This window comes from Ptychodera flava, chromosome 12, assembly GCF_041260155.1.
Source record: "Ptychodera flava strain L36383 chromosome 12, AS_Pfla_20210202, whole genome shotgun sequence".
In the NCBI taxonomy this organism is placed as follows: Eukaryota; Metazoa; Hemichordata; class Enteropneusta; family Ptychoderidae; genus Ptychodera; species Ptychodera flava.
This window is the reverse complement of record NC_091939.1, coordinates 39,012,231-39,040,166: the sequence shown is the minus strand read 5'-3', so window position 1 is coordinate 39,040,166 and position 27,936 is coordinate 39,012,231. Positions and strand designations below refer to the sequence as shown.

Genomic DNA, 27,936 nt, shown 5'->3' with positions numbered 1-27,936 from the left:
CACCCAAGGGCCAAACATTTCAGCAGATGAATAAAAATATGATATTGAAGTGCTCTGAAAGTTGTAAACAAATGTTATTTATTCATATCTGTTATAAAACCTTTATGTTATTCTTCATACATGGATGGAATACACATAATATTTGAAAATGTTGACATATAAATCACACATTATGATTCAGATATGACATGATCTGATCACTTGTTGGAGTTGCCAATGAAACAAATATTCTTACATTGAGTAAACATCGATAAGGCCAATGAAGGATGTCACATTACATTCACTTCACTTGACTAAATTTCTATACAGTAAAGTACTTGTGTTATGTACAAAAGCAAATACAAACTCTGAGCCCTGACACATTGAAGCATATTGAAAATGGCTGCCCTATCAATACTAACAATGACTAAGTATAACATATATTGTTTTGTATTTAAGCCATATTCAAATTCCATGACAAAATCAAAAAACATTTTGTGTGAACACATCACTGAATTTAGTGAAGCACTCATTCACAGTCTGCACAACAAGGTTGAAACATGATTGCCGAATTTTGCAATTCTACCTACAGCTTTTGTAACCCAAACAGTAATTAGGAAAATGTATTCAACATGACAGTCACATGATTATTGAAATAACTGTTCCAGATATGATGCATGATGGTAGATTTTCCCATGTTTTTTTTTTTCATTTATTCTGCAAAGTTTTCCAACCCATCTCAATATCTCAGTTACTGACACACCACACCTTGGTCAATCCTGGAACTAATTTTGTTTGTGAAAACCTTGATCCTAAATGATAAGTACCTGTACTGATTTAACCCTTTACCACCATGGTTTGTCCCAAATCCATTGTTTTCTATGGTAAAGTTGGACCTGTATACAGGGAACTGGGGGTGAAAGGGTTAAAACAGCATCAATGATATTTCATAAGCATGTATGATTCATACATGTTTATGAAATATCTGTTTATTAATGTAAATTTATCATTTGTGTAGAGCATGAATCTGTGGCATACACCACAGCTTAATTCTCACAAGATTTTTGATGTTGTAAGTAGGATCTTGTAGGATAAGTTTTAATTGATGATCAAGAAAAAATAAAATAACTATTGCTTATTGTTAAATAAAAATGTTGAGTGACATTTCTTAGGAAAGATTGGTAAAGAAAGAATACTCTAACATTTCCTTGGATATTTTTTCACAGTTAACAGCACTGTGCGATGTATGTTGTACCCAATTATGTAAAATTTGTCAACTATTGCACTTAATCTCCCAAAATTTTAATAATGACACATATAGCTTGATTTACAGGCCATAATTTAAAACTTGTCTAACTTGATATAAAGTTCACAATAACATAAAAATATACTTGAATAAAACAAGACCAGGAACTGGATACAATATACAAATAATACTGACAATGTCTGAAAAATAACAATACACACAAGCACAATAATATCAATTTGGTTTGCCTGAAAAGCTGTACATGATGCAGTATTTGTTGTGATATTTTACAATTTGACTTGGTATGGTCCATGCTTTCAGTAGACTAAAGAAAAGTACAAACCTTAAATGATAATAATATAGATCGATAGTAAATTGGGTTTTTTTGGCAAAATGCAATTATTTTTGATAAATCAGTAGTTTTGAAATATACATATTTATGGAAAAAAATGTGATTAGCTGCCTTGAATTTTTTGAGATGGAATGACATTCCTGTGCAATTAAACTTTCTGGATTGGTATGTCAGCAGCTGAAGTTCAATGCACACATGTACATTATGAGTCACTTTACTTTCTCAATGGAAAATCATGATATACATTACAATGTGACTGTGAAATCTTTTGGCAAGGATAAGACATTCTATATTAGTTGACAATGTCAAGTTCAACACAACTGAAATATGGAAACTGACATTGTGCATTATGTCTGTATTCATCTTTTACTGTTACCTGTTGGTAACAGTAACAAGCTAACATACATAAATGAGGTATTTACTTGTAAAGTACAGCTCAGTGCTGGTGAAAGTTATGACACCACTGAACAAAATAACACATTATTCAGAAGTCACATAGCTAAGGCAGTAAACACTTATCACTTCATCAATTCCATAATTTGAAAAGCAACTCTGCATTTTCAACAACTATGTCACAGAATTTTCATAGAAATCAATTGATTGATGTTTAATGTGGAGAACTTACAATTTCACAATTCATAAAAGACTACATGCTCTTGTATTGCGCAGCAACATAAATTTCCAGATGTACTTGTTTTTTTAAACTAAACAAGGTATTTACAATATTGAACACAAAAATCATTGTCAATCATGCATTTCCCCTTTACGCATCAAAAGAGACTTAGAAGACAGCTTTGGTAAGTGTGGTACACTTGATTATTTATCGGAGCACATTAATGTGTAAAGTGTACGATCTGTGTTTCTAATCCATGATTGATATTGAGATACACACAAGCAAATATATTTCTGCATCTATTTTTGTGCAGTGAGGATGGAGTGAAGTTTTCTACTAAACACCTATTGCCTGGTCATGAGGGCTATAGCGCCCGTCTATTACCCCGAGGGGCCGTGTGTTATCAGAAACATATCGCTATTCCCCGAGGTCGTAGGCCGAGGGGTATAGCGATGTGTTTCTGGTAACACATGGCCACGAGGGGTAATAGACGGGCGCTATAGCCCGAATAAAGACCAGGCTATAGGTGTTTTATAACACACCACATGCTCATGTTGTATTGTTATATAGTTTTTAATGTGTTTTGATATTTTGCACCGCAACAGTCCATTGTGACAAGTTTACTGGGCGATGTTTCCACAGCGTTTCAGTTGTACGTGGTACAACTTTCTTTCAAAAAATATTCTAAGCATACCAAGTGACATCCGTAGTTGCACTTCAATCTTTTCCGTCGTTCCTACGCTGTTGGAATGTTGGAAAATGTTGGAAAATCTGTTTTAGAGAATGTGTCGTCATCTATCCCGGACGCACATCACGTTCTAGTCACCCGCCATTGTTGCAAAGCTGCAGACGACACTACGGTCACGTGACCGGGCACTTTTCCAAATTTGGTCAGAACTATTTCCCTAGGGAAATAGCTTTTCAAAAAATACCCTCTGACGTCACTTTTGTCGATCTGGTGGGGACTAGACGTATCTATTTTCTCGTCACGTGACGTATTCTAGCGAATCGCGACACGGAATGAGCATGTGGCGTGTTATACAAAGAGATAGGCAGATAAACACTGCTGAAAATTATATATATCTACACCATTGAAATGGTTATTGGAATGTCATGCTGTGAAGTCAGTCTTCAATGCTTCAAAACTACAACATCTCCTTTATCTTCCTGTGATGAAACCTTATCAACTATATACAATACTTGTCTCACAGGTTCATAATTAATGAAGTAGTTAATCTAAGATGATAGGGCCAATGTAGACAAAGATCTTAAGTCAATGGCCATACTAGTATATTCTGTGGATTATTTAATAGTTATCTCTAACTTGTTCTGCATGGTTGACTTTGATTCCTCCCAATTCCAATAGAAATTTGTCTGGATTTTCATCCCAATTCCCTGGAAGAGGAACCTGGAAATAAACCATAAGTATGATTTAGCATGGAGCTAGTATTCTCATTGGTATGTGTGAAAATTAACAAGTGTATATCATTTAATAAGTATTGTGTATGACACGATGATATTGTATTCACCAAGTAATCTGTTATGACACTGTAAAGCAATGATGTTATAGCTTGCTAAGTTTTGTATCTATTGGCAATATTTAGTACAAGTGAAAGTGAAAAATCATGCAAAACATTCAGACATTTTTTGCTGATGAAGATACAACTTTTCTCACCTTTGTTACTGCTCAGACATACAGTAAAATATTTACATACTGAATGTTTTAATCACACATACATTGTTAAACTTTGAAATAAAGGAACTTTACTAGGGGTAGTTAGTTGTGTTCCTGTTTTGAAACTGTCTTTCAGACTTTTTTTTCACCCGGGGATGGAAAGGCTGTTAGCTACAATACTGAAGCAGGGTCAAGCAAACAACATTCTGTGCCTCAACCCTGTTACATATGTGCATATCTGTATCCTTAATCACGTGTAGAGTACACAGTACCATGCCAGCATCTCATGCCTTTAGAAAGTCCCTGTCACTGACTTAGTGTTGACAGTGCATCAATTAATAGTGTCTGTCTACAGCCATGAATTTCCAAGTCAGTATCATAAACCGTAGCTGTATCATTGTTACTTTATTCAACATCTATACAGAGTAACTAACCTTTCTCTGTCTATGTGCTTGTCTCAGCTCCCATTCTTTCTGTTTGGTTTGACATGCAATGGCATCACTACCACCACAACCAATAACCTGGTTACAGAGAGATAAAAATATGAAATGATATTTTGACCGTTGTGCCTTTTTTGTTATAGCATTCAGAATAATTATCCACACTTAGTTGCTATCGGGTAATTTTCCTCAAGTGGTAACTAATCTTGCCGAATTTCTTTGATTCAGATACTATTGCAGCAAATTTCAGCACAAGTTTGATGATCAAGGAAATAGATACATGTACTTTACTTTAATCCTTGTGAAATACTTTGTTTAAAATTGCATTGAAGATACTCAAATACTGCCTGTATGTGGCAGGCCCTCAAGGACAAGAATGACAAACATTAAGCAAAAATAGTTTACTGGCAAAATAATCTATTACTATTGTTGATGCTGACATAGTTGTTCTATCATTTACCCTCACTGCATAATTTTCTGTGATGCAAATGCTTAAGTGACACATATACACATCATGGCGAGTATATCTGTTCATCTGTTCATCTTGTCTTTGGAAATCTACCACAAGCACATAGATAATATTTCAAGCAACTTCAATAGATTTGAAAACAATTGTGATCAGTGACTAGGTCAGGCATTTCTGTGTCCTATTGCAAAATGCACATAAATATTTCCTACAAATTGAAATCTGATTGTTATTATATTGGCAGATATTAAATCTTTCACTGCCAGACTTATTAATCCCAACTGTATTCAATAAGTTGGCAAACATGTACATAGGAAATTAAATGGAATAAATGGATTCATGATATGTAATGCAGTTTGATCAAACAGAACGTAATATGAAATCAAGCTTCATGGAGACTGACCTCAATAGACTCTAATCCACTTTTCATTCCATGAGTGTGAGTGACTTCTGTCAAACCACCATCTATGGTTAGTACAGGGCTGTTGTTATTCTTCCCAACCATGATTCCCTTTGGTAGGCTACGTGACCTGTCATTCAGAAACATCATATTAGCGCCCTCTGGTGTCAAAAAAGACAGAGAAACAGTCAGAAATATTGCTAAACATGAACTGGGAGAAAATGTCATTGAATAAACATGACCACATAAGGTGAAGTTCTACAAATATTTACTATTCTAATTTTTATTGTGTGCTACACAGTTCAGGTGCTACTTTTTGTATTGCTGTCATTTGAAATTGTTTGCCCTTAAAAAAGCTAGCTAGTGCAGTGCCCTCAATCTGATACAATCCTCACAGTTTCTCTGTCTTCTGTGCAAGGAATAAATGAAACTGAAAGAACTGGTAAATAAATTGTGGTGGAATTCTTTGTGAAAAAATTTTAGAAATCTTTCAGATTACAGAGTAAACTGAAGTTAACCATTGCATTGGTTTGACAATCATTACCGATGTTCTGCCTGACACTATTTGTCACTGTTTATACTGTATATATATATATATATATATATATATATATATATATATATATATATATATATATATATATACATATACTGTATATATTGTCACTGTTTATATTTACTCTGTAGATGTTTGCCAAAATCATTTTTCTTTGTAAATCAACAAAGAACACAACAGCCAAGTCAACATTCACTTATGTCTCATGATATTGTATCTATTTCAACTTTCACATATGTGCATATGAATTTAAGAATATGATTTGAAATCTTTGAGGAATGTGTCAGAGTTTAGCTAGGACACAGAGATGTCCATATAACATTACATTGAAATTAAAACCAATAACTTACATCAGGATGCTATGTTAATTAGTATACAATGGTGAATATCATAAAAAATACTATGAAATGTTCAATCATGAGTCAATCCTGTATTTTATGTATCAAAGTAGCGACTTCAAAACAAGCAAACAAACAGATTCACCTTCTAGAGACTTGAACGTTGGTGCAAACTGTAAAATAGCACATCCACTACCTCCCCAATGCTGTGTACTCTCCCTGTCAGTTATGGAGGAGAAAATATCAAAAGTGAAAAGTCTATCAACTATCACAGATACCAGCATAGCACCAGGAAAATGGTGCATCATGGGAAATAATTATTAGAAGCTCTTACATGATATTTTATCACATGCTACTGTTCAAAGTGAATTGGCAGAGAATGGTAAAACCATTTTGACTTTTGAACACAGAGACTCGCTGGAAATTATGAAATTATGAAACATTTGTTTCCTTGATAGACAGAAATCTTATATCTTCCATTTATTTGCTAGATAGAACATCTACTATCTTCTACCCACTACAAAATAAGCAAACACAAAAAATGAAATAGTGCTTTTTGCTAATGAAGAAAAATATGAATACAAACATCCTATGCATGGCCATTATGAGAATCATGTTCCATAAACTAGTAACTGACCTTAAAGATTATATGAGTGTCAAGTGAAATTCAAGCTGGGAAAGCTGAGAAGATTAACAATGCATTACATACCTCCATTCCTGGTCCACTGCTATGACAAACAAATAGCCACCACTACATGTGACAAGCATAATGGTTGGTCCTTTGTAACTCAATGTGTGATGTTGAAATCGATTCATGCTAAGTCCCTTGGTATTGCTGTCATACAATGTCATCCAGTGATCCCATCGCAGATTATTTGTCTGAAACAAAACGCAGAAAATTTTTCATGTTATTGTAGTGATACAAAATACATTGAATATGTTGCATTATTTAATGCACTTTCCAGCTAAAATATCATTTATTTAAAGCTGACAAATTAAATCTACTAGTTTAAGACATTTTGATAAAAGCTGATGTACATAAGTAAAAGTTGTTTTATCTAAAACATGGTGTTCTACAACAAATGAGAACATATCATATAATTAACAGATTCAAAACACTTGAAATATCGACAGAAATTTGTCTGAATAAATTATTCTTACATTTGAGTACATAATTTTGTGAATTTATAAAACTTATATTAGTGAGCGCAGCGAGAGTGGCCAAAGGCCGCTAACAAAGCAAGCACTTTAGATAATGTATGTACATGTATTTCGAATTGAATAGAATTTCTATACATATTACGAGTTTGAAAAGAGCACACTTCCGGTCTTTACATGGAGTGGTCATTTTGACTACTTTGTCTCAGATTACATGAAATAAAAAATGTCATCTTCCACAATTCTTACCCAAAAATGGACTTTCCTGACAGGGCAAGCACTCTATTCCAAACACAGTACGAAATTTGGTTCAATCACTTTTAAAAGCCAGGTTCCGTAATGACTGTGCACCGCCATTTTGAAACAAGCCAAGTCTTGCAAGACTTACATAAATTGATGCAATACAGACTGGTAACTCATGCCAGAATTTTACATCAGCTGCGGAGCACCACCAACGGTTCCAAATTTTGTTCAGTATTCCTCTGTTCCAGGTCTCTTTTACAATATTCTAACTGGATCTAACCATTTGCCCATTATAATTTATTTTCATTGGTCAACTTGATTTCTGGGCAGTTTCAAGTCAAAATACTGAGATCTATCGTTATTTTTGAAAATATTTGGCAGCCCTTCTACCTCTGCAGCACTTTGGCAACAAACATTGTGATTGGCATGCTATGAGAATAATAACCTCAACGTCAATACCTCACACTGCGCTACCTCTCAGGTCAGACCTGTTACATATTATACCTTAAATCTTTATACAATAATTTAATAAACAGATGTGACAGACAGCATCAAAGGATCAAAGCGGGATAAAGAATTGAAATCCTTCATCAGTATATTATTATTATCTATTTCACAGTATACAAGTATGTTTGTTTATACCTGTTCCATAAATGTTTATTGCACTACATTACCAAAGTAGACAATTGTGGATCAGGTACAGGCAAATATGAAAGTTCCATTATCAAAATGACTGTGCTTGAGGTTATTACAGCTGGCTAATGAACTGTACTGCACAAACATTTCAGTCAAGAAGGAATAAAAGAGTCAATATCAATATTTAGATATTGCTACTGAATTGTTAGATATCAAAATTTGAAATCATTTGTATTGGAAAACATCCATGATAGATCCCTGAACAAACCAATATTAGCAGAATTCATACAAGATATTTCAGTATTATAGCAATTGACAATTTCGCAACTCACAGTTGCTGGAATTACCTTGTCCATAGCACTTTTCATTGTTGATTCAACTGTATATGTTGCTGGTACACTGCATGATATTAACCAAGCTAATGGATAACTCAACATAGACCCTGGTAAACGCTCTTCTTCAATCGGTTGTAAACTCTGAAAAAAGAAGGGAAGTCAGTTATCAATTGCAAACATTTGCATTTCACCTTTACAGAATCAGAACTTATGCAGGCTCCTCTCAATCAAGCATGAAATGCCTTCTTGGAACATGTAAGCGTAATGCCTGTTTTTAAATGTACATATCTGGAACACACATCATCACATGAATGTCAACATTTTGATACCATAGTTTCATGTATATTCCCTGATTGGGCTACAATTGGGGACTCTGAAGGTCTATAATGAGCTATTTAATTTGAATGTTGTTTATGACATCAAAGAGAACATTTACATATCATTCACTTGGTGATTATTCATTTATTGTGCAAACTTATCATCAGTCTGTGAAAATTTACATTCAATTCTGGCACTGGAAATTATTTATGGCATCACTTTGATCAACGTAACTGGTAAATAGCTACAAAATTAATTATGGCAAATTAATTAAGACAAGCGGCAGTTCCCATTACAGTGAAACCATGAATGAATGGTAACATTACACTCAAATATTACTGCTTAAAATGACATTTCACATCACAATACCATTTCTCTGTAGCTGTTGCTATATTTCTCTGAAAGTTTAATGTTGATATTGACCAACAGCCAGCCAATTACCCATGTATGTCATAGTATTTCCTGAGTATATCATGAGTATTTGTTACATGAAGACAGTGATCATATCTGAGATATCAGTGTTTGACTTACGTCTGGATTAGCCTCTGCATTAAGAAGTAATACAACCCAGTCATGCATGCCTGTCAGCAGATCTGGACAATTGCACTGTATACAGTAACTGATAGCATTCATGTCTTTACAAGATGAAAGCTTGGTGGCAAAGTTTGCAACAATAGCGGCATGAGTTGTCTCTGTCACCTCACACCTGAATCCCATTGAGGCCATGTACATCACATAGGCAGCTTCTATCAGTTGTCTACTGTCTGCAAATAGAAGATGTAATGGTAAGCTCATTAATGCATATCATTAATCAGAGGGCAATCATGATAGTTTCCTACTAAAATTGTATGGCATACAGCTGTAGCAGTGTTTTGTATAGATTGGTATATTTCTTTTGATAGCTGTGCTAGTACAGCATAAAACAGTTAAATTTGAGTTCAGAAATTGTCAAGACATATTACACAAAGTTTGTCAAGGCCCTTAGGCCAAATAAAATATTTTGCTTGAGGTTACTCCATTTCTTATGGAAACATCGATAGCCACACATCATAAAAGGAAAACAAAAGACACAAAATGATAAATGTAATACTTTACTTATTACAGAGAAAAAAAGTGGAAAATCAATCACATTTTAAACCTGTTTGTTTCCCTTAGAACCTTTTGCTACACACGTGTCATGTGATAAATATGTACAATGATTTCATAAAATTTACAGGTACCATGACAAGTTGTTAGAAAGCATGACTGAATACAATCAGTGTTTTGACACAATCTTTACCGAGTTCTCTTTGTTGTATTTTTGCTGCTTCATGATTATTTCTATTCTGTTTGATATGAAATGTCTACAGTATAGAGTTCTATTTCTCCATATGGCCTGTATGTGTGAAATGTCATGTGTTGTTGTTGACAACTACATTTTACTCCAGATTACAATTCATTTGTCACTGATAACATTGTATATTGTATATTGCATACAGCTTGTCTTGGTACAGCTAATGATTTGTATTTCAACATACTCTGGGCAAAATAATAAGATAATGTAGTACTTTTATTGAACTAAGTGAGGAAAATATTTAAATCATCAAAAGTCATATCTACAAATATTGTACACATTCACATTATGTTGTTTGCAATTAGCTGAATGACTATAGTTAACAAGGAGTAAAACCTGTTCTTTGAACAGTTGAACAGTGTCAGTTAGTTTATGATTGCTACAGGGGAACTTTACTATCAACTAGAAGATAAGGTCGGTGACAAGTACTCAATTTAATTACAAGTAATGCACTTCAAAAAGCTAAAAGTGCAATGTTGTGTAACAGATCATCACAATACTTGTGCTACCATAGACTTCACATAAAATGCATTATTTCATACTTAATAGAGGGTTTAGAAAAACATCTCTTCAATGATTCATATCTCATTACCAGAGTTGGTGGTAGTTCTGAAATGGCAACTGTATCTGAGCAATCACATTTTGTTCTTGTATGCGCTTCAATTCACTTTACTTGCCTGCATCAAGATAGCGATATTTATAGCAACTTACTTCTGTACTTATTAAGCAACACAAACAAAGTATAAAAGCTAGAGAAGTGATTAGGTGAGGTATGTATTGCATCCCCACATTTATGCTAACATTGGCAGATGCAATCGTTAAATGCATGGTTCAGGCGTGAGATTGTCTTGCCAGGAAATTTACTTACTAGATTACAATTTCAATGGAAAACAAAAGGTTATAACACCTTCATAAAGCTCTTATAGACTAGAACAAACTTGATCCCTGGTATCGAGTCCTCTACCTTTAAGAACTTATTATATATTATTGCCTGAATACATGGGTTTATGTGCCCGAGAGCAGGTGACAATTTGCCCGACGTCAGAAGGGCAAATTGTCTCCTGCTGCGAGGGTACATAAACCCATGTATTCAGGCAATAATATTTTTATTACATGCCTCTTCAAAGTTAATGCTATATGACATTTAGTTATATGCAGGGGATTTTCAAACAATTTTACCATTATCGACCAGCATCAAACAGATTTTAATGAAAGTTAAAATAGCAGTGCGCGCATGGATATTTTACATCTAGCGTTAAGCGTCTACTTTGACGTCGAAACGTCGAAAGGCTTCACCGGACCGGGTAACCATGGAAACCGGTCAGTACATCGTTCACCGGCCCGCTGAGATCCCGGATGTTCCTATTTAAATCAATGCACTGATTTGCACTAACATCGAGGCATGTAATAAATAACATTTGGCATCAGGAGATATACAAAGATGTCACTGGCCCTAGAATAAGACTTAAGGTATTACGCAAGAAATCTTAGCTGTGTTTCCTTGTATGATCTTACCTTCTTCAGTTAACTTGTCCTCACCCTTGGAGTACAGATTGCAGTAGAACTTAATTTGATCAGATTTACTGTGGCTAAGTGACAAAAGACTCTTGGCTGTGATGACAAAGTCTTCTTTCCTGACACGAGTACTGCCATCTGTTGTATCTGCCGCATCGGAATATTTGGATTGGCTTTGTCGATTGACATACTCATACAAAAGTTTACCAAACCCTTGTGCTGGATTTGAAAAGTATTGCTGTAAAACAGAAAGTCAAACATCATATTTTGTTAAATTCACGGTAATGACAACATCCATATACAGTACAAACCACATAGAAAATATCTTGTTTAGCTAGGATACTAATGATATAAATTTTCTGAAGTTCTGATTTAGCTTTACTATCATTATAATTTTCAACATTTACTGGAACATACACATGAAAAGGTAAACTGAGGAAGGCAGATAAAATTATGAATGCAGCACGATTCATTCATCAACTGTGCCTTTCACTTGGTGCAACACTGTAAACCCCACTGCACACTGATATCTCAGTATATCTGATGCAGCAGCATTGGTACCTTGAGACAGTCACATCAGCATATTCTGGGGAATAATGAGATTACAGGCTGAGAAAGTACTATATCAAGGATCAATTTCTAAGAGCCTCATCATATACAAAGAAGAAAGACTGACATGATTCAAATGCAATCAGGTCAGTCTCTCCACACACAATTGTAAACAGGTGAAGGGACTGTACGTCACAAAAGTGAATGACACTGTTTGATTAATTTCTTAATAATGGCCCTGCATACCTGGAATGCTTCTTTGTCAATATTGGAGCCCTCTGTTGTTCCAGATAATCTTCTCTAGGTGCAAATACAAAAAAAAAAGTTTACAAGAATCTGTTTGAAGAGTTAGAAAAATTACCAAAGACAAATAAATAAGACTAACACAATAGCCTGCCCTGAAACAAGTTACTGTTGGTCCCTTGAGCCAAACTAATACATACAGAAATATCTTTGCATGACCCCTACATGCATCTGTGGATAGGGACTGTGTAGTTTTTTCAAAATGAAAGATTTTCCGTATTGTCCAAACAGGACAAGATGATGTACAATAACCTCTACAATTAAGTGAGTGTCTCAGGAATGAACAATAAAATGATTTTAAAAAATACTGAATACTACATGATGAAGGGGAAATAGATGGCATTATAGATGGCAGGTTCAGATTTGTATTACAGATATGACATCTGCAGGGCAATGCCCTGTGGGGAGGTGTTGTATTTGTAAACATCAATCGCAAATTCAGAAACACAGGCCGATTTCAAATGACGTCATGGAAATATCATTAATCCAAACAAATCAATATCATTTGTGGGGACTGTCCGAATGAATTTCGGGAATTGCGGGAACAAGAAATAAAAATGAGTCTAGTTGATAGTGATACCAGTACATTTGTATTTTGATAACAACCATACACATCAGTTTTCAAGGGCTCCCATCGGGATCACGACTAACTGCGCTGAACACTCACACAAAAGGTCCGAAACCAGCAGAAGCTGTCGTCGCGCATGTGTTACTATATTTAGTACCAAACTTTGATTGCAAGAAGAGCTCACCTGCGTATCAAAGGTCATTCAATGTATTGTCAAAAAGTAAACAAGCGACATGCATGTGCCCACCGTGGGCAAATGTACCGTGGTTCAGTGCAACTGTCAATAAATTGGAGATACTTTATTCGTGATGAATGACCGCTAATATAATTTTACTGTAGTTTGAAATCTGTCAATGTCATAATAAACTTGTCGACCTTTAACACTGGGTATAACCACTCGGTCCCATAAATTATCTCACTTGATACTGTTCCCAGACGGTCGAAGTTTTACATCATCTTGAACGTATACGGTATACACTTCCAATTGTTTCTAGTTTTCTAGCGATAAACTACTATAACCGCTTCCGTATTAAAATGGCTGAACTGTTACTGTTAAATGCGACCATAATAATACCTGCATAAGGTTGACCAGCTGTGGGGGAGCCAGTAGGTCGACTGACCCATGTCTCATCGATGTATGATGACGATCCTTGTGTTCTTGGCTATGAGCATGCCCCATCGTAAGGTAGAAAGCTATTCAAATACAGAGTGTTTCTGTCAACCAACTCATAAACAAATAAAGGATCTGATAGAGTTGGGTTTTCTTTCCAAACAAGACACGATCGTAGTCACGACACCGTACCGGTAACACGTACGACGACGGCAGCCATTTTAACTTACCCAGCATTCCTTTCGGACTTCGACGATTCACAACACTCTGGTCGAATAATCCATACGCATTTAATGTTACATTTTTGACAGCTGTTGTTCGTTCCATTCCGACAGGTAAACTTCTATGAATTTCCTATTGAGTTTGTATTTTGTGTAGAAATTTTACTCATAATATTTGTGCGTTTTTGTTAATCGAAATACTCAACATTTTCACTATTTCGCGGCAGGATATATTGCTAGGTGTTGTCCGGCTCAGGGCGATTTCCAAGAGGAAGGCCACTGCTGACAAGAGTTTTAAGGGTATATCCTGACAATTTTATAATTTCATCGCGACTATGGCGTGCTGCAAGAAGAAGTGTAAACCATCGTCCCAGTACATTCCAGTGACCTTTGCCTATTCGCTCTTGCTGGGCTGTACAGCTTTATTCTTCGTCTTTCCGTGAGTATGATATTGCATCTGCATGATTTGTAAATCAGTGAGTTCAGAATGACCCAAGAGAAACACGAACATCCTGTTGGTGCGAATACTACCAGAATTCAATAAATATTAGCGTTCTGTTTCAGTTCTTTTGAAGAATTTAAAGGTGTAAATTATCAAATGTAAAGCTGATAGCCTTCTATAAACAGTAGCTAAACGCATATTGGTACAAACGCTGTCACTTGAAGTGTGTATCTGCCTGCAGACAGCAAAGTGAGATGTAAAAACTGGATGATTCTTTCGCATATAAGCTTCAAGGGTCATCTCTACTAGTCTAGTCTGTTACCTTTATGTTCCACAAATATATATAGTGTTTGCCCTCTCCGTCGTACGCTCATATATCTGAACAGAGAGTTATAGATTTCTAAAGCTGTAGTGGTATTCTCCAAAGCTTTATCATAAATTGAAGGATATCCCACAAAATACTGAGTTATGATGGACATGGAGGTAGCACACAGTATTTACCAGTGTTTTTAAATATGTTGTGGTTAGACATAGGCATGTCACGTCTTCCTTTGAAGTACAGGCTACTGGTCGGTTTTCTGAATAATAGTCAGTTTAAGTAGATCTTACACATGTCCTGCTAACCCATCAATTCAGTGTAGCTCCTATTTGGCTTTCAAATGCATCAATAGGAAGTTATAGTTCAGTAACTGTTTGCTGTGCATATAAATTGTCCATTCTGTCCTTGTGTAAAGGTATATAAACACATAATATCATAATTTAATTTACGTTTAATATGATGAAGTATTAGTAAGGTAGAGGACTTCTAGACTCCTACTGTGTCGCTCTGTCTACTGCTCAGTGCACACTTTAATAGTACCATACATTGCCAGCATTTTTTTTACTATTCTTAATGTAAGGAAAGTTGGTAAATAGTTTATGTACTGGAGTATAAACATTTCCACAGTCCCTATTATAATGTCAAATTTTCCAAGGATACCCCATAAGATGACTTTGGCACCCTTGTAACATTTACCTGCATGTACTGCCCTCTCAAAAACACACATGAATCAACCATGTTTATCATTTTTGAAAACGTCTTATTGTCACCATGGTATTCAAAATGGTCAGCTGCTTCTACAGCAGTTCAGTGCGAGACTATTGTAGTATTATTGTGATGATAATATCATTGAAAAGTAAGCAATAACTATAATGCATTTACAAACCATGTTGAAACATGGTGAGCCATTCATAAACGACAAAAACTTGGATTTGTTTCAAGGTTTTGAAGGTGAGCAATGATGTACACACAGCAGCAAGAAAAACTGCTCTGATGCACTGGAATGTGATGAAAAGTGTTTAGCATTGTTCCTGTGATGCATAACCTATGTGGTGACATTAACTCAGTCACACAGATGTATATTACCTCAGGGTATTGGTGAAAGTATACATGTACATGAACCAGATGAAAGACCCACCTTGTTGCAGAAACTTTTACGGAATTCTGTCAATTGGATTTCTCAGTGTGTCTATGTTGGTTTTAATCCACAATTTAGTTCAGTGGACATACACCCATAGATTCTGAGGCATAATATGTTAAATGGCTAGACATGAACCTGTTCAAGTATTCATTAGCAAGATACATGCTCTGCTGTATTTTTCAAGTACCATTTTGTAGTGCTGTGTACTTACATAACCTTACTTGTACATGTAAATTTCTAACAATGTGAAAGCACATTTGTATTGTCTAGGTCATTGGGTGTGACACCACAGGTTTTATCAAGTTCATCAGCCATATGATACACTGCGAGGTAGCAGTGTTAGAGTACTGGTAACTGAAATTCCAAAATGTTTTATCTTTTATCTTCATGTTTTCAGTTTCACCTGTCAAATGTGATATCCATAGACAATGGATTTTGTAGATAACCTGTGATTTCAAAATTGGATTTCTGTACCTCTACATGGGGCAATGTGACTTGTAATAGAGCTGATCGCTGCACGCGCACGACATCGGACACCGCTGCCTCAAATTCAGACAAATTTTGTTGTTTCACGGGGGTTGTTATTGCACGTTTTAGTCTGAGCCATAAATTCATATGAATGAGTGTGACTTTTGGTATCTTTTGTAACACTTGCAGGTTTTATTTTCATTGTTCTCGCGGAAAATGTGGACAAACATTTATTTTTGCATTATTATAAAAGGGACAAAGTCGCATATTTTTTCATGAATTTTGTTTGATACGAGATACTACTTATATTGTTTGACATGTTGAAAGATACTGAATGAATGGGTGACCATGCATATATTCGACCCCAGTTTTAGACAAGATACACGAAACCATCGCGAAAATGAATTAATGGTCATGACCATTAATTCATTTTCACCATGGTTTCATTTAATTTGTCTAAAATCGGCATGTCACAAAATCGGTTGCCTTAAAGTCAAAGTGATTTTGATGAGGAAGTTTGTCACAACAGGTAATTTCCTTTGATTTATTCATTGTGTAACCTAACTATGATGCTTTGAAATGAATTTGTCAAATACAACATCGATCACTTAAAAGTGACAAGAATAGTGAACAGATTACATATATTTTAATACTTGTACCAGGTTACATATGGTACATTGTGTACCTGCAAAATCAGTGCTATTATCTTCCAAATTTCTAAATACGTCATCCCACTTTGCACTACCAAGGTAAATCCAATGTGAAACAATACACCCTGAGATAGCTGTAGCTTTTCAAAATGATCGCCATGGGGTTTCATAAAGTCTTTGAGCTGTAGGCAAGCCCAGTGGTATTCCAGTACTGAAACAGTGCTAAAAAGGAGCCTGCAAGTTGTGAACTATATTTTCTCAAGTCAACAATTATGCACATAGCTCTCTCATTGTTTTGTATACTTCCTGTTAGTTTTATTGTTCATGTGATCAAATACTAAGAAGTCAACAGCATCAGACAAACCCCTAGTAGAATAGGCTAACCCTGTGTTCATGAACCCTGTTACTGAAACAGGGCTAGCCCCAATTTTACAGTTACTAGAATAGATGTTGACATTTATCAGTGCTACAGCTCTTTATTGATACTATTGTCTGACATGGATTTTATGTCATGAGCACAGTGACATATTGTACAATGGCATACCTGATCATAGTTGATCCATTGTTCAGCAATATCTCTGACCATCTTCAAACACAGTCCCAGATAGAGGAGCTGTGATTCAAAGGAACGTCTATGAATACCATCATAAATGTAGCAAAGTTCAATGCAAAATGAAAGCATTGTAGAAATTTCTGATGTGTGATGTCCACCTTTGCATAACAATAGAATATAACTGTACATGAAGTTTCTATTTATCACAATTACATGGTAAAAAGAGGCCCTACATGTATGCACCATTGGTTATCAGGAAAGTACATGTTAACTATGATTTTCTCTGTTTATAATGTGTGGAAATCTTTTTTATTGATAACAAGTTTTGTTGATGTACATTACTTTATTCCCAGAGTAATAATACATTTGTGTAAGGGACTATTACAAGTTATTCAAGGGAAATTCTTCTTACGCATAATAGTCATTTTATGATATGATTCATAGAATTTGCATAGAGTTACACACAGCAATGTTGTCTACAGAGTTTTCCTATCAAATTTGTGTGTGGTTTCTTGTACAGATCAGATGCAATAACATTAACAACAATGCGTTGTGACTTTTTAGTTTGAAGCTATCATCAGTAAAGAAAATAATGAAATAAATAATACCGGTACTGTTCTTTTCATGAGCTGCTAGCATTCTTTGTGAGAGAATTTGAATTCAAATACAGATTGCAAAGAAACAGATTTGTGAATTTATATCTTTTGGAATTGCAAAACTATACGTGTGTATTTATGGAATGGTTAAACTTGTTGTTGTGGCATGCAAGTACTACTGGTAGTGTTTCAGAACATATGTACAGTAATCATTATCCAGTGATAATCTTAACACTCATCTTTTCCTTCTCATTCCTTATATGTATTCTGTCACAAATACTGTACAAGGGGTTTGATTTTCTGTCTCAGATTCCACCATCACTGACACAGTCTGTTATCATCTTTAACGTCCAATATTCAGTTGTGTTCATGATGGTACACCAACCAGTTTTCTTATTTCATGACACATTGATATTTATAAGTTGTTCGAAAATTCAATCACACGCTCACACTTCTATACATGCTGCAGGATCAATTTAAGTCATAGGCTCTTGGAACTCCGCAACATGATTATTCACATATGTACAAGTGTTCTCACATTTCACAACCTTATCTAGACCTGTTACCACGATAAGTAGGACAAATCAGATAGTCTAGAGAATATTAAGTTCTGGAATATATATACAGGAAGGCTTACTGGCTATACAGTAATACCTGCACATACGAATTATGTACCTAAGTGCTGATACCTGAACTGAATATACATTAAATATAACAACTTATGAGATAAGAAAAAATTTATTTATTTCCATACTTTATAAAGTAATGAAAATTTAATGTAAATAAACTAACAAATCCAAAAGTAATTTCTACACAAAAAGGGTTCCAACACAAATGTGAGGAACTGTCGCCCAGTGTTCCTCATATCCATTGCTTCAAAAATGTTTGCGAAAGTGGTATCAAGGTAGTATAACCATGTAAAGTGTTTTATCTGAACAAAAGTATGGTTTTGTGGCTGATATGATAATCTGCTGACACTATTCTATCTATCTTGCTTCATGAAGCTTGTCTTTGAGACAAAACAGTTTGATGTTATCTACACAGATTTATAAGGCATTTGATAAGGCCAATCATAAATATTCAGTACACAAACTTAGTACATGTAGGTGAAGTATAGAATACAAGACACCGTCCTTGACTGGTTTAGTTGCTACCTGATTGGTAGATCCCAAGAAGTTGATTTTAAAGATAAGACCCTAATTTAGAAAAGTCAGGGGTTGCACTGTGGCCGCCCCCGGTCACAGCTGGGCCATTTGTGTTAGATTCTATATTTGAATAACTTTTAGTGTGGGCAACTTCATGTGTGCTTCATTAAGATTTGCTGAATATCTTAAATTGTTTAAGATCATTCATAACGTGAATGACTGTTCACTGTTACACATGATATGAATATTCCTATGTGAACTGCACGCTGAACAGAATTTTAGAATTTTCATAGATACAGTGATAATAAATCAAGGTCAAAATTGCTTAAGAAAGAGAATACACAAGATCAGTATCACCCATTTCTGTACGCTTCTATCATGTCGGTTTTCATGTGTATGTGACAGTAAGAGTATTCATACTGTCTATGTTCAAGATTTGTACATGTTGATTGAGGAATAAGAACTGGGGAAATAATTAAACTCAAACCTCTGTGTTTGTTGCTGTAGCTAGTAATTAGGGACCTTACAGTTTGAAAAAAGCTAAGATTTTGTAGAGATGAGAGCATCATCTTGGCAAACTTATGTGTTTTATAGTTTATGTGGATCACAATTAGTGCTATTAAATACTGTAGCTATGTGAAATATGAAAAACAAAGTCCCTTATTCATTTATTACGGTATGTCTGTAGCCTTGAGTAAAAGTAATTTTTTTATGAAAGAGACATGTTTCAATTGATATTCAAAGTGCTACACGTCTTGCCACAAATCTCTTTGATGTATTGTTCACTGTCAACCCAATAGGAAGTAATCATCTCAACTGAATATGCTATATGATAAAACCAGCTAATGTAAGGATCTTGAGAAGTTCAACAGCAAAGTCTTATTGAATGACTCCAGACCCAAGAAATCACCTTATGCAAGTACCAGTAATAGTATACATGCATATCATACAATAGACTTATAGAGTCACAGAATGGCCATGTGAAAAATACATATGCACATGTAGTTCAGGAATATCTTGATTGGATCCAAACTCACAACCTACAGTACATTCACATGGGGAACAAATTTGTGATTAAAATCACTTGGCTAAATTCCCACCTCCACAATTGTTGACGGCAAAACCCCTCCATACAGTTGTAGAGTTTAATCAAGCACGTGCACATTTATACAAGCTAGCATAAATTGCACACAAACTAAACCAAAGCAATGAATATATTTCTTAACTGGACAGCAGAGCTATCCACCCAGACTCAATAATTTAGGAATTGCTACTTTTCAGTAATTGTTGAGCCAGTTTAAAAGACATTGATGCATATTGAAGGAATGTGAAGACATGGTGAAAAGCAATCACATTTCAAGATATACATATAAATTATTTATCCCCTTTACTGAAATTACCACCAACAGAATCTAATTTCTGCAAATCTCTTATGAACATCAATAATCCTAAAAAAGTGGATCATGGACAGGTGATTAGCACAGAAAATGGCTACCTACTTGTCATGTAGGAGATGACATTTCATGGCTATACTGTATTTAGCATTCAGGATTCGCACAAGTGTACTTCAGGTAACATCAGAGAAAATTTCTGGGCAGCTCTCTGCTCTTTTATTTCTACCACTAAAGATGACGTATGCATCCGTACATCATAATGAAAGTTGGAAGTTTTCACACATTTTCATAATAGATATCTGGAATGCGAGACTTCAGTCTCATATAATACATGTACATGTATTTCTGCAATTGTATTTGCAAGGAACTTGTATAGATTTGACATGTAATTGGTTTAGCTTTGGTGTTTTGACATATTTTGCTGATACCAATGGTGTTGTTATTGAGGGAAGATATTCATCATCATCATATTTATTCAGTACTATAGGCCACCGGCCTTAATGTACAATTTTCATATTGAAAAGTTACAGTCACTTGAGGTTTCAGACAAAGTTACATTTCTAGTTTCCATTGCCAAGCAGACGCTGATGTTGTTTAGAAGCATGGAATACATATTTTGCTAGATTTTCCAAGATGCTCTCATTTTCTGATTGTAATAATCGACTAAATTTCCATTTTATAGCAGGTGTGTAGTAAAATTGAGGAATGAAACGGGCTCTGAGATTTTCATATTGAGTACAGACCAGGACAAAGTGAAATTCGTCTTCTATACAATTACAATTAAATGGACACAATCTATCATGAAGTGGAATTCCAAGTTCTCTTCCTTTTTGAACTAGAAGATTATGGGATGATACCCGAAGACGGGCTAAAGCCTTGCGATATACAGTAGTCTGAATACATTTAAGATATTTCTCACATTTAAAGCATTTTTAAAATTTACATATGTACGGAGACTACAGCTACTCTCTATCTCTGATTGCCATTCTTGCATTGCGATATCACAACACCTTTCTTTAAACTGTTGAAGTAAATAAGTACAATCGATTGTTTGCTGATTTATCCAGAAGTCACCAAAACCATATTTATACAACAAATGTTTTACATATAAAGCCCAACAGTTTACACTTTTTTCTGCTCGATCATACTGGTACTTGTAACAATCATAGACAATTTCAGGGCATTCAGGGTGAAGACATCTTATCCAATAACGTAAAATTTCCATATCAAGGTAAGTTTTAATGGGATATCTTCCCAATTCTCCTCTTACAGCAGAGTTTGTTGTGTTCACATTTACACCTAACAGAAATTTGCAGAATTTATGCTGGATTTTTTCAACATCGACACAATCTCGTGTCCCCCAAATAGCACCACCATAAAGAAGGATAGGAAGTATCTTACAATCAAATATGTGAAATGCAATGTTGGGATGAAGCCCATCAAATCTGTATAAAGTGCTCTCAAGATTGTACAAAGCCTTCCTGGCTTGATCTGCAATGTATTTTTGTGCCTGATACCAGACACCTGAACTTGAAAGAATGACCCCTAAATAGTTATACTTTGAAACTACTTCAATTTCTTTACATCCCCAGTACCATTTCTCGGTCTTTTTTAGGCGACCTCCTTTTCGAAACACAATTATTTTGCTTTTACCAAGGTTTACTGTCAATCTCCAACGTTTACAATAATCATAAAGACGGTTAAGGAGTCGCTGCAAACCATTAGGGGTGCTACTAAAAAGAGACAGATCATCAGCATACAACAAATACAGAAGCTTTAACGTATAAGAGTACACAACAGTTTCTGTACCATATTTCAATGCTTCTTCTAAGTCATTAATATAAAAACAAAACAAAAGTGGAGAAATGACAGATCCCTGTTGTACACCAGTACTGATTTCAAAGAAATCACTTATACCTTGGGGAGATTTTACAGCAGCTTTCACATGTGAATACATAGAGTAAAGAGATGAAAAAAATTTGCCCCTTATCCCTTTCTTGGCCAGTTTATAAAATAATGAATAATGGTGAATCCTATCAAAAGCCTTTTCAAAGTCTATGAAAGCACAGTAGAAACGACTATTTAAATGAAATACATATTTTTCAATAAGAGTACGTAAAATAAAAACATTATCAATGGTACTTCTCTGTTTTCGAAAACCACTTTGCGCTTCCACCAACTTACTGTATTTGTCAAACCAACTTTGGAGCCTTTCTGTCATAATATATGTATAGATTTTGCTGATTGCATTTAAGAGCATTATACCACGATAATTACCTGGAATATCTTTACAACCTTTTTTATGAATCGGACTAATTAGGCCTACTGCCCATTGTTTGGGAAAAAACACTTTGTCCAAAATTCCATTGAAAAGAACACAGAGCATATCATACATTTCCTGGGGTGCATATTTCCAAAATTCCAAAGGAATACCATCTGTTCCAGGAGCTTTGTTATTTTTCAACTTATTTACACTATTTTTGATTTCATTCATATCTATAGGACAGTTTAATTCAGAGCAGTCAATATCTACATCACTGAAATCATCAAAATTAAGCTGCTCTACAAAGTCCTGGACAGAAGTATAGAACTCTTCCACACCCTCTACTTCCATTTGTTCTGGATTGAACAAGGCACTGAAATAAGTATGCCACTCTGAGGGAAGATATTATGTGCAGTCCTTTGTAGAGAAGCCAATGTCAAATACCATGACGTGAAAATCATTGAATGTAAATTTACATGAGAGGTTATTGACATCATTCATGGCCTCCAACTATCTCAAACATGATTTCTTTCACATTTTATTCATATCCATTATTAAATGATACTGTTATATACCAAGCAATAAAGCAATTTAAGGTTCATTAATTATTATATCATACCAGTATATTGATGGCGCAAATGCAGCGATCTGATTGGTCGAGATGCGGTAAGAACCATGGTATATTGGCGATATACCATGGCAGGCATGCGCACGAGCTCTCAGCTTGAGTAAAAATCCGTTTTTGACGTTCCACGCCAGAATTTCAATATACTGTTATGATATAATAGCAATAAATCACACCCAGCGACGGTATACCACTCGATTTTGACCAGTTCACTTCATATATGCACTCACTGTCGCTCGTGCATATATGTCGTGAACTGGTCAAAATCTCGTGGTATACTATTGCGGGGTGTGCTTTATTTATATGCTTAAATATTTAATCAAGGTGTATAGTCACACTCCCTACATAGTTTCAATATCATTAACCTTCACATTTACCTAGTTTGACCTGTTTTATCAAACAACTACCTGTATCTGTAGATGTTGTCAGATGTCATATTGGAAAACCTACGTATATTGTTTTCTGACTGGTACAAATAAGCACTGAATCCAACAGCATCATCAGTGCATACAGCACAGACAACAGACTGTTCAGTTATCTCAAATCGCACTGTGACAGTGACACAGCTATCACAAAAATACAATATTGAAAAATGTAAGCTATGTTTCAAAATGTCTTACACAATTAAATTATCATGCATGTTTGACAGTAAATGTCATATGTCATATGGTATTCTTTCCTCTGTAGTAAAAAGCCAGTAAAAGACATTACAATCTGTACATGCCATTTGCTAATGAATAAGAAACAAGTAAATTACCAGGGTATTGAGTAGTAATGGAAGGCACTGCATAGTCATAAAGTCTGATTAGGTGTAGGTCAAAAGTTACAGGTTGAAGCCCGTAGTAGAGTTTTATATTATGCTACAATGAAATGCTGTTGCCAGTTGACAAATTAAATTAGAATTTTGGAAATGAATGGAAGATTGGCAGTTTCCTGGACAAATAAATCTGGCAGCAAATCAAAGTGTCTTTATTTGTAGAGAATTCCATACAAACCCAAATATGCCTTGGTGGCAAATCAACATTGATGGACTAGCCAGATTTTTCACCCAGTGGAACGTGTACCACATTATGAGTGCCTTATTATGTAAATAAAAATTACTCAGAAAAGATATATATTATCAGATCTGTTGTGAGAAGTACAGAAAGCAAATCCTTGAACTGTCTTCCTCCCCGATCAGTGAAGTAAGAAAATTGAATTAATTGAAACACTGTATGTTTGTCATGTACTGAACTGTCTCAGGTCATTCAACTTGTCCTTCATCAATTTCAATGTACAGACTTTAGAATGTGTATAACAGTGGTGTGATTCTGTCCATGATAGAGGTACTCCAGTTCAATTGAAATGCTGTTGTCATTCCACATAACTGGAATCTCAGACAAATTAGAGTGCTGGTATTCAGTTGTTCTAACAATTTTAGTTGAATAGGACATTTACCATAGGACAGTAGCTGGAAAAGTATTGAATTCATGTATGATACTACTGTAAGTGATTAAATATTTACGATGTTGTATTACATTACGTATTGATCAGTGACACCAATGTCATTGGAGAGGTACATTTTTTTATAGTTTTCGAATTCAGGAGTATGTGCATTATAGGTAATGAGCATTCTTCAAGACGTAAGCTATTTTGCTATGCAGATAGTAGTAATTTGTGGTCAGCTTGTCATTCAAAGTACATGTATCTCTACACAAGTTCCATGTAATTTGGTAAGGCATAATGAATGTCTATTAACAATCTGACAAACAGAGAGGACATGTCATGTATACTGACTTGACTACATGTAGTTGAAGATACTCTAAAAACATACATGACTAAAAACATACATGACTATTTTCTCTAACTTATCTTGCATAAACATGGTATTTTTTAATCATTTTACCTGATAGAGCCTGGAAATGTAACAATGATCCTCTGGCTACCTTAATTAATAATAATAATAATAATAATAATAATAATAATAATAATCTTTATTACCCTAAATCATATTAATATTACAATTCAGCAATGAATGTACATCTGAGTTGTGCTGTGATAAAGGGTAAACGGAAACAGAAAATAGCAAATGCTAGTCTAGTCCGTTCTCAAAGCCATTTGATGTTAAAGCAAGAAAAAGAAGAAGAAACAAGAAAACTGAAGTATATCGAGGGTAGTGTAACACGAAAGTAGCTGGACTGCAAAGTAACCTAATAGTAACAAAGTAACTAAGTAAATAAAAGAACAACTACATAAATATATAACTAAATAGATACATTACGAGTAAGTAGAAATACGTAAAAAAAGAAAACCATAAAAAAAATTATGGTGATTTTCACAGTTTATGCTACATGTGTACGTATTTTCACCTACTTGGCATTGTGTGTAACAGAAGGTTACTGCATGTCAGTAAATCATTATCTATGTTTTCAGGGGCCTTCAAATGTTCCAGCCTTTTTTAAAATGCAACATACAGGACGTGTTATGCCTCACTGGTTTTAATAAACTTGACCTGATGGTGACATATAAACTTGGTAGGATAAGGAAGAAAACTTAACACTACTGAAGCCCATGTACATGTACATTGCTTGATTCAATTAAATATCCTCCACGTATTTTATATAACCCCAGATATCAGACTGTAGTTTATCTCAACAGTGATAGTGTACAAAACATCATCAAATCTCACAATGCCATACATATACATGACATTTCATTTCTTCTTACCTTTTGTGTTCAGTCTTGAATTATGCCAAAAGTAATATTGGAATAACTTTGTAAAGATATTTACATTTTATAATCTCCATAAGTCATTACATACATACCAACTTGTAGATGTTGTATTGTTAAATAATCATAGTTCTCTTGCAAATTGAGCTAGCTAAAATAATGATAATCTAGTTCTGTTAAAAACCTTGGCCCAGACTTCACTATAAGCAGTTTCAGGACTTGTTTGTTAAAATTATCAGTTTACAAAACTGAAGATATAATATTCAATAAAATACTATAGTGAACAACCTAATGAACCTTTCTACAGTGGCTTCCTGCGATATTCATAAGCTCACTATGAAAACGTACATCATGTTCAAGAATTAACATAAAGCTGAAACATGTCAAACGTCAATTTTATTGATCTGGAAGAAATCTTGCCAGAGCATTGGTCACTCATGGATAAGGGTCATTTTTCCAACAATAAGACCACAACTTTAACCAATGACCATCTAATTGTTGCAGGTTTTGCTCATGGAAAATTTCACATTTTTTGCATAAAACTCAACGACCAAGCCGACACATTTTGTAGAACACATAGATGTAGGATATATGATTGAAGTTGCACTTAAAAGCATATGGTGTTGTGGTCGATAAAAAGCCTTAACAGCACTGAGTAGCAACAGCTGTATCTGTGTTGTGATAAATAGGAGCAAGAACTGACTCAGCCATTAAATGACAACATGCAGCAATCAAACTGTGTGCACACCTTCACACATTGCTAGCTGTTAATGCATATAAATGTACTTTGAAATTGCAGTCCAAAGAAATGATCCAGTAAAACATGATTGAGGTCAGCAGGTTGTAGGCAAAGTCTGTTCCTACAGAAAAGACATGACTCATTCAAATGGATCAGTGTAATTGAAATGTTTCATATGTATTGCACCTACATCAATCTTAGCGTTTTTCATAAAATTGAATCATATATTGAAAGAACTCTGTAGATTTTCAATTAGACCATAAAATCAGTCATTCTCAAAACATCATTATCAAATTTTCTGTTGGGTTTTATCAATTAAACCAAGAGTCTTAGGGATGTGTGTATGGCAGACCAGTATGTTGAGTTCACCTCAATGGAAAAGTCCAGACTTGGCTGTCAAACTAGGTCAACTCAGTCCTTATGTGGTCTAATTGTGCCTTTCCACAGACTTGAAGACTGATTTTCCAAATGGAAAAACTCCAAGTGGCACCTTGCCTCTCATGCTCATCAATTATTGAACATAGACCTTTAAGTATCAAATTGGTAGGTCTATTTTGTGCAAATTGTGGCATCCTGCAGCTATACACAGATTTAGGTATCTCTAATATCTCTTTACTCGGAGGTAACAGTAATTGAAATTAACAGTGCTGTCTCTGGTCTCTATGGTAACCAGTATTAAAATGTGATTTACATATATCTGTTTTCTACGCACACTTCAAATTATATTGGAAACATGATAGGTGGATTCATAGACAGACACAGGTGTACACTTCTACATGTAGTTAGAGAATAGACAGAAACGGAAGACTGTCTATGGATAGAGTAAATGTGAAATGTGAATTTTTCATTTCACGTTAAGCAGATCAAAGTGAACCATTGCATGAAATATGCTGTACTAGAAGTTAAATGTTAAGCAACGGTAATATGATGTTCATTTCTTGCCAGAAGTGATAACAGGTGAATTGTTTTATATACATGTTGGTGATACATGTACATGTACATGTATGTTTACATATTAAGTAAACTTGCACCAATCAT

At 34.9% G+C, this 27,936-nt stretch overlaps 2 protein-coding genes across 4 annotated transcripts in view; one reads left to right on the top strand and one right to left on the bottom strand.

The window, feature by feature from the left end:
- Nucleotides 1-55: 55 nt before the first annotated feature.
- On the bottom strand, nucleotides 56-17,475 carry LOC139145846 (uncharacterized). 2 transcript variants are annotated; one of them, XM_070717258.1, is made up of 10 exons: nucleotides 17,419-17,475; nucleotides 12,399-12,452; nucleotides 11,604-11,841; nucleotides 9,287-9,519; nucleotides 8,450-8,578; nucleotides 6,775-6,944; nucleotides 6,211-6,284; nucleotides 5,175-5,332; nucleotides 4,300-4,386; nucleotides 56-3,598 (listed from the first exon to the last, which is right to left on the bottom strand). In XM_070717258.1, the coding sequence occupies exons 1-10, from the start codon at nucleotides 17,458-17,460 to the stop codon at nucleotides 3,497-3,499; spliced, it is 1,287 nt and encodes a 428-aa protein (XP_070573359.1). In that variant the 5' UTR covers nucleotides 17,461-17,475; the 3' UTR covers nucleotides 56-3,496. The 2 variants fall into 2 exon arrangements, with proteins under 2 accessions (XP_070573359.1, XP_070573360.1); XM_070717259.1 differs by lacking the exon at nucleotides 17,419-17,475 and adding an exon at nucleotides 13,598-13,873.
- LOC139145845 (palmitoyltransferase ZDHHC5-like) overlaps nucleotides 13,873-27,936 on the top strand; it is a 36,994-nt gene continuing 22,930 nt past the window's right edge. For both annotated transcript variants that reach the window (XM_070717257.1, XM_070717256.1), the window contains exons 1-2: nucleotides 13,873-13,968; nucleotides 14,082-14,293. In XM_070717257.1, coding sequence (XP_070573358.1) covers nucleotides 14,190-14,293 — 104 coding nt within the window. In that variant the 5' untranslated portion in view covers nucleotides 13,873-13,968; nucleotides 14,082-14,189. The remainder of the gene's footprint in view (nucleotides 13,969-14,081; nucleotides 14,294-27,936) is intronic.

Bases quoted from the DNA above. Each gene is read 5' to 3' on its own strand.
- LOC139145846 (XM_070717259.1), bottom strand. From the start codon at position 13,702: ATGGGGCATGCTCATAGCCAAGAACACAAGGATCGTCATCATACATCG. The intron at 6,945-8,449 runs GTAATTCCAGCA...GTTTTGTTTCAG, and splicing joins TGAAAAGTGCTATGGACAAG to ACAAATAATCTGCGATGGGA. The intron at 5,333-6,210 runs GTGAATCTGTTT...TTTTGACACCAG, and splicing joins AACGTTCAAGTCTCTAGAAG to AGGGCGCTAATATGATGTTT.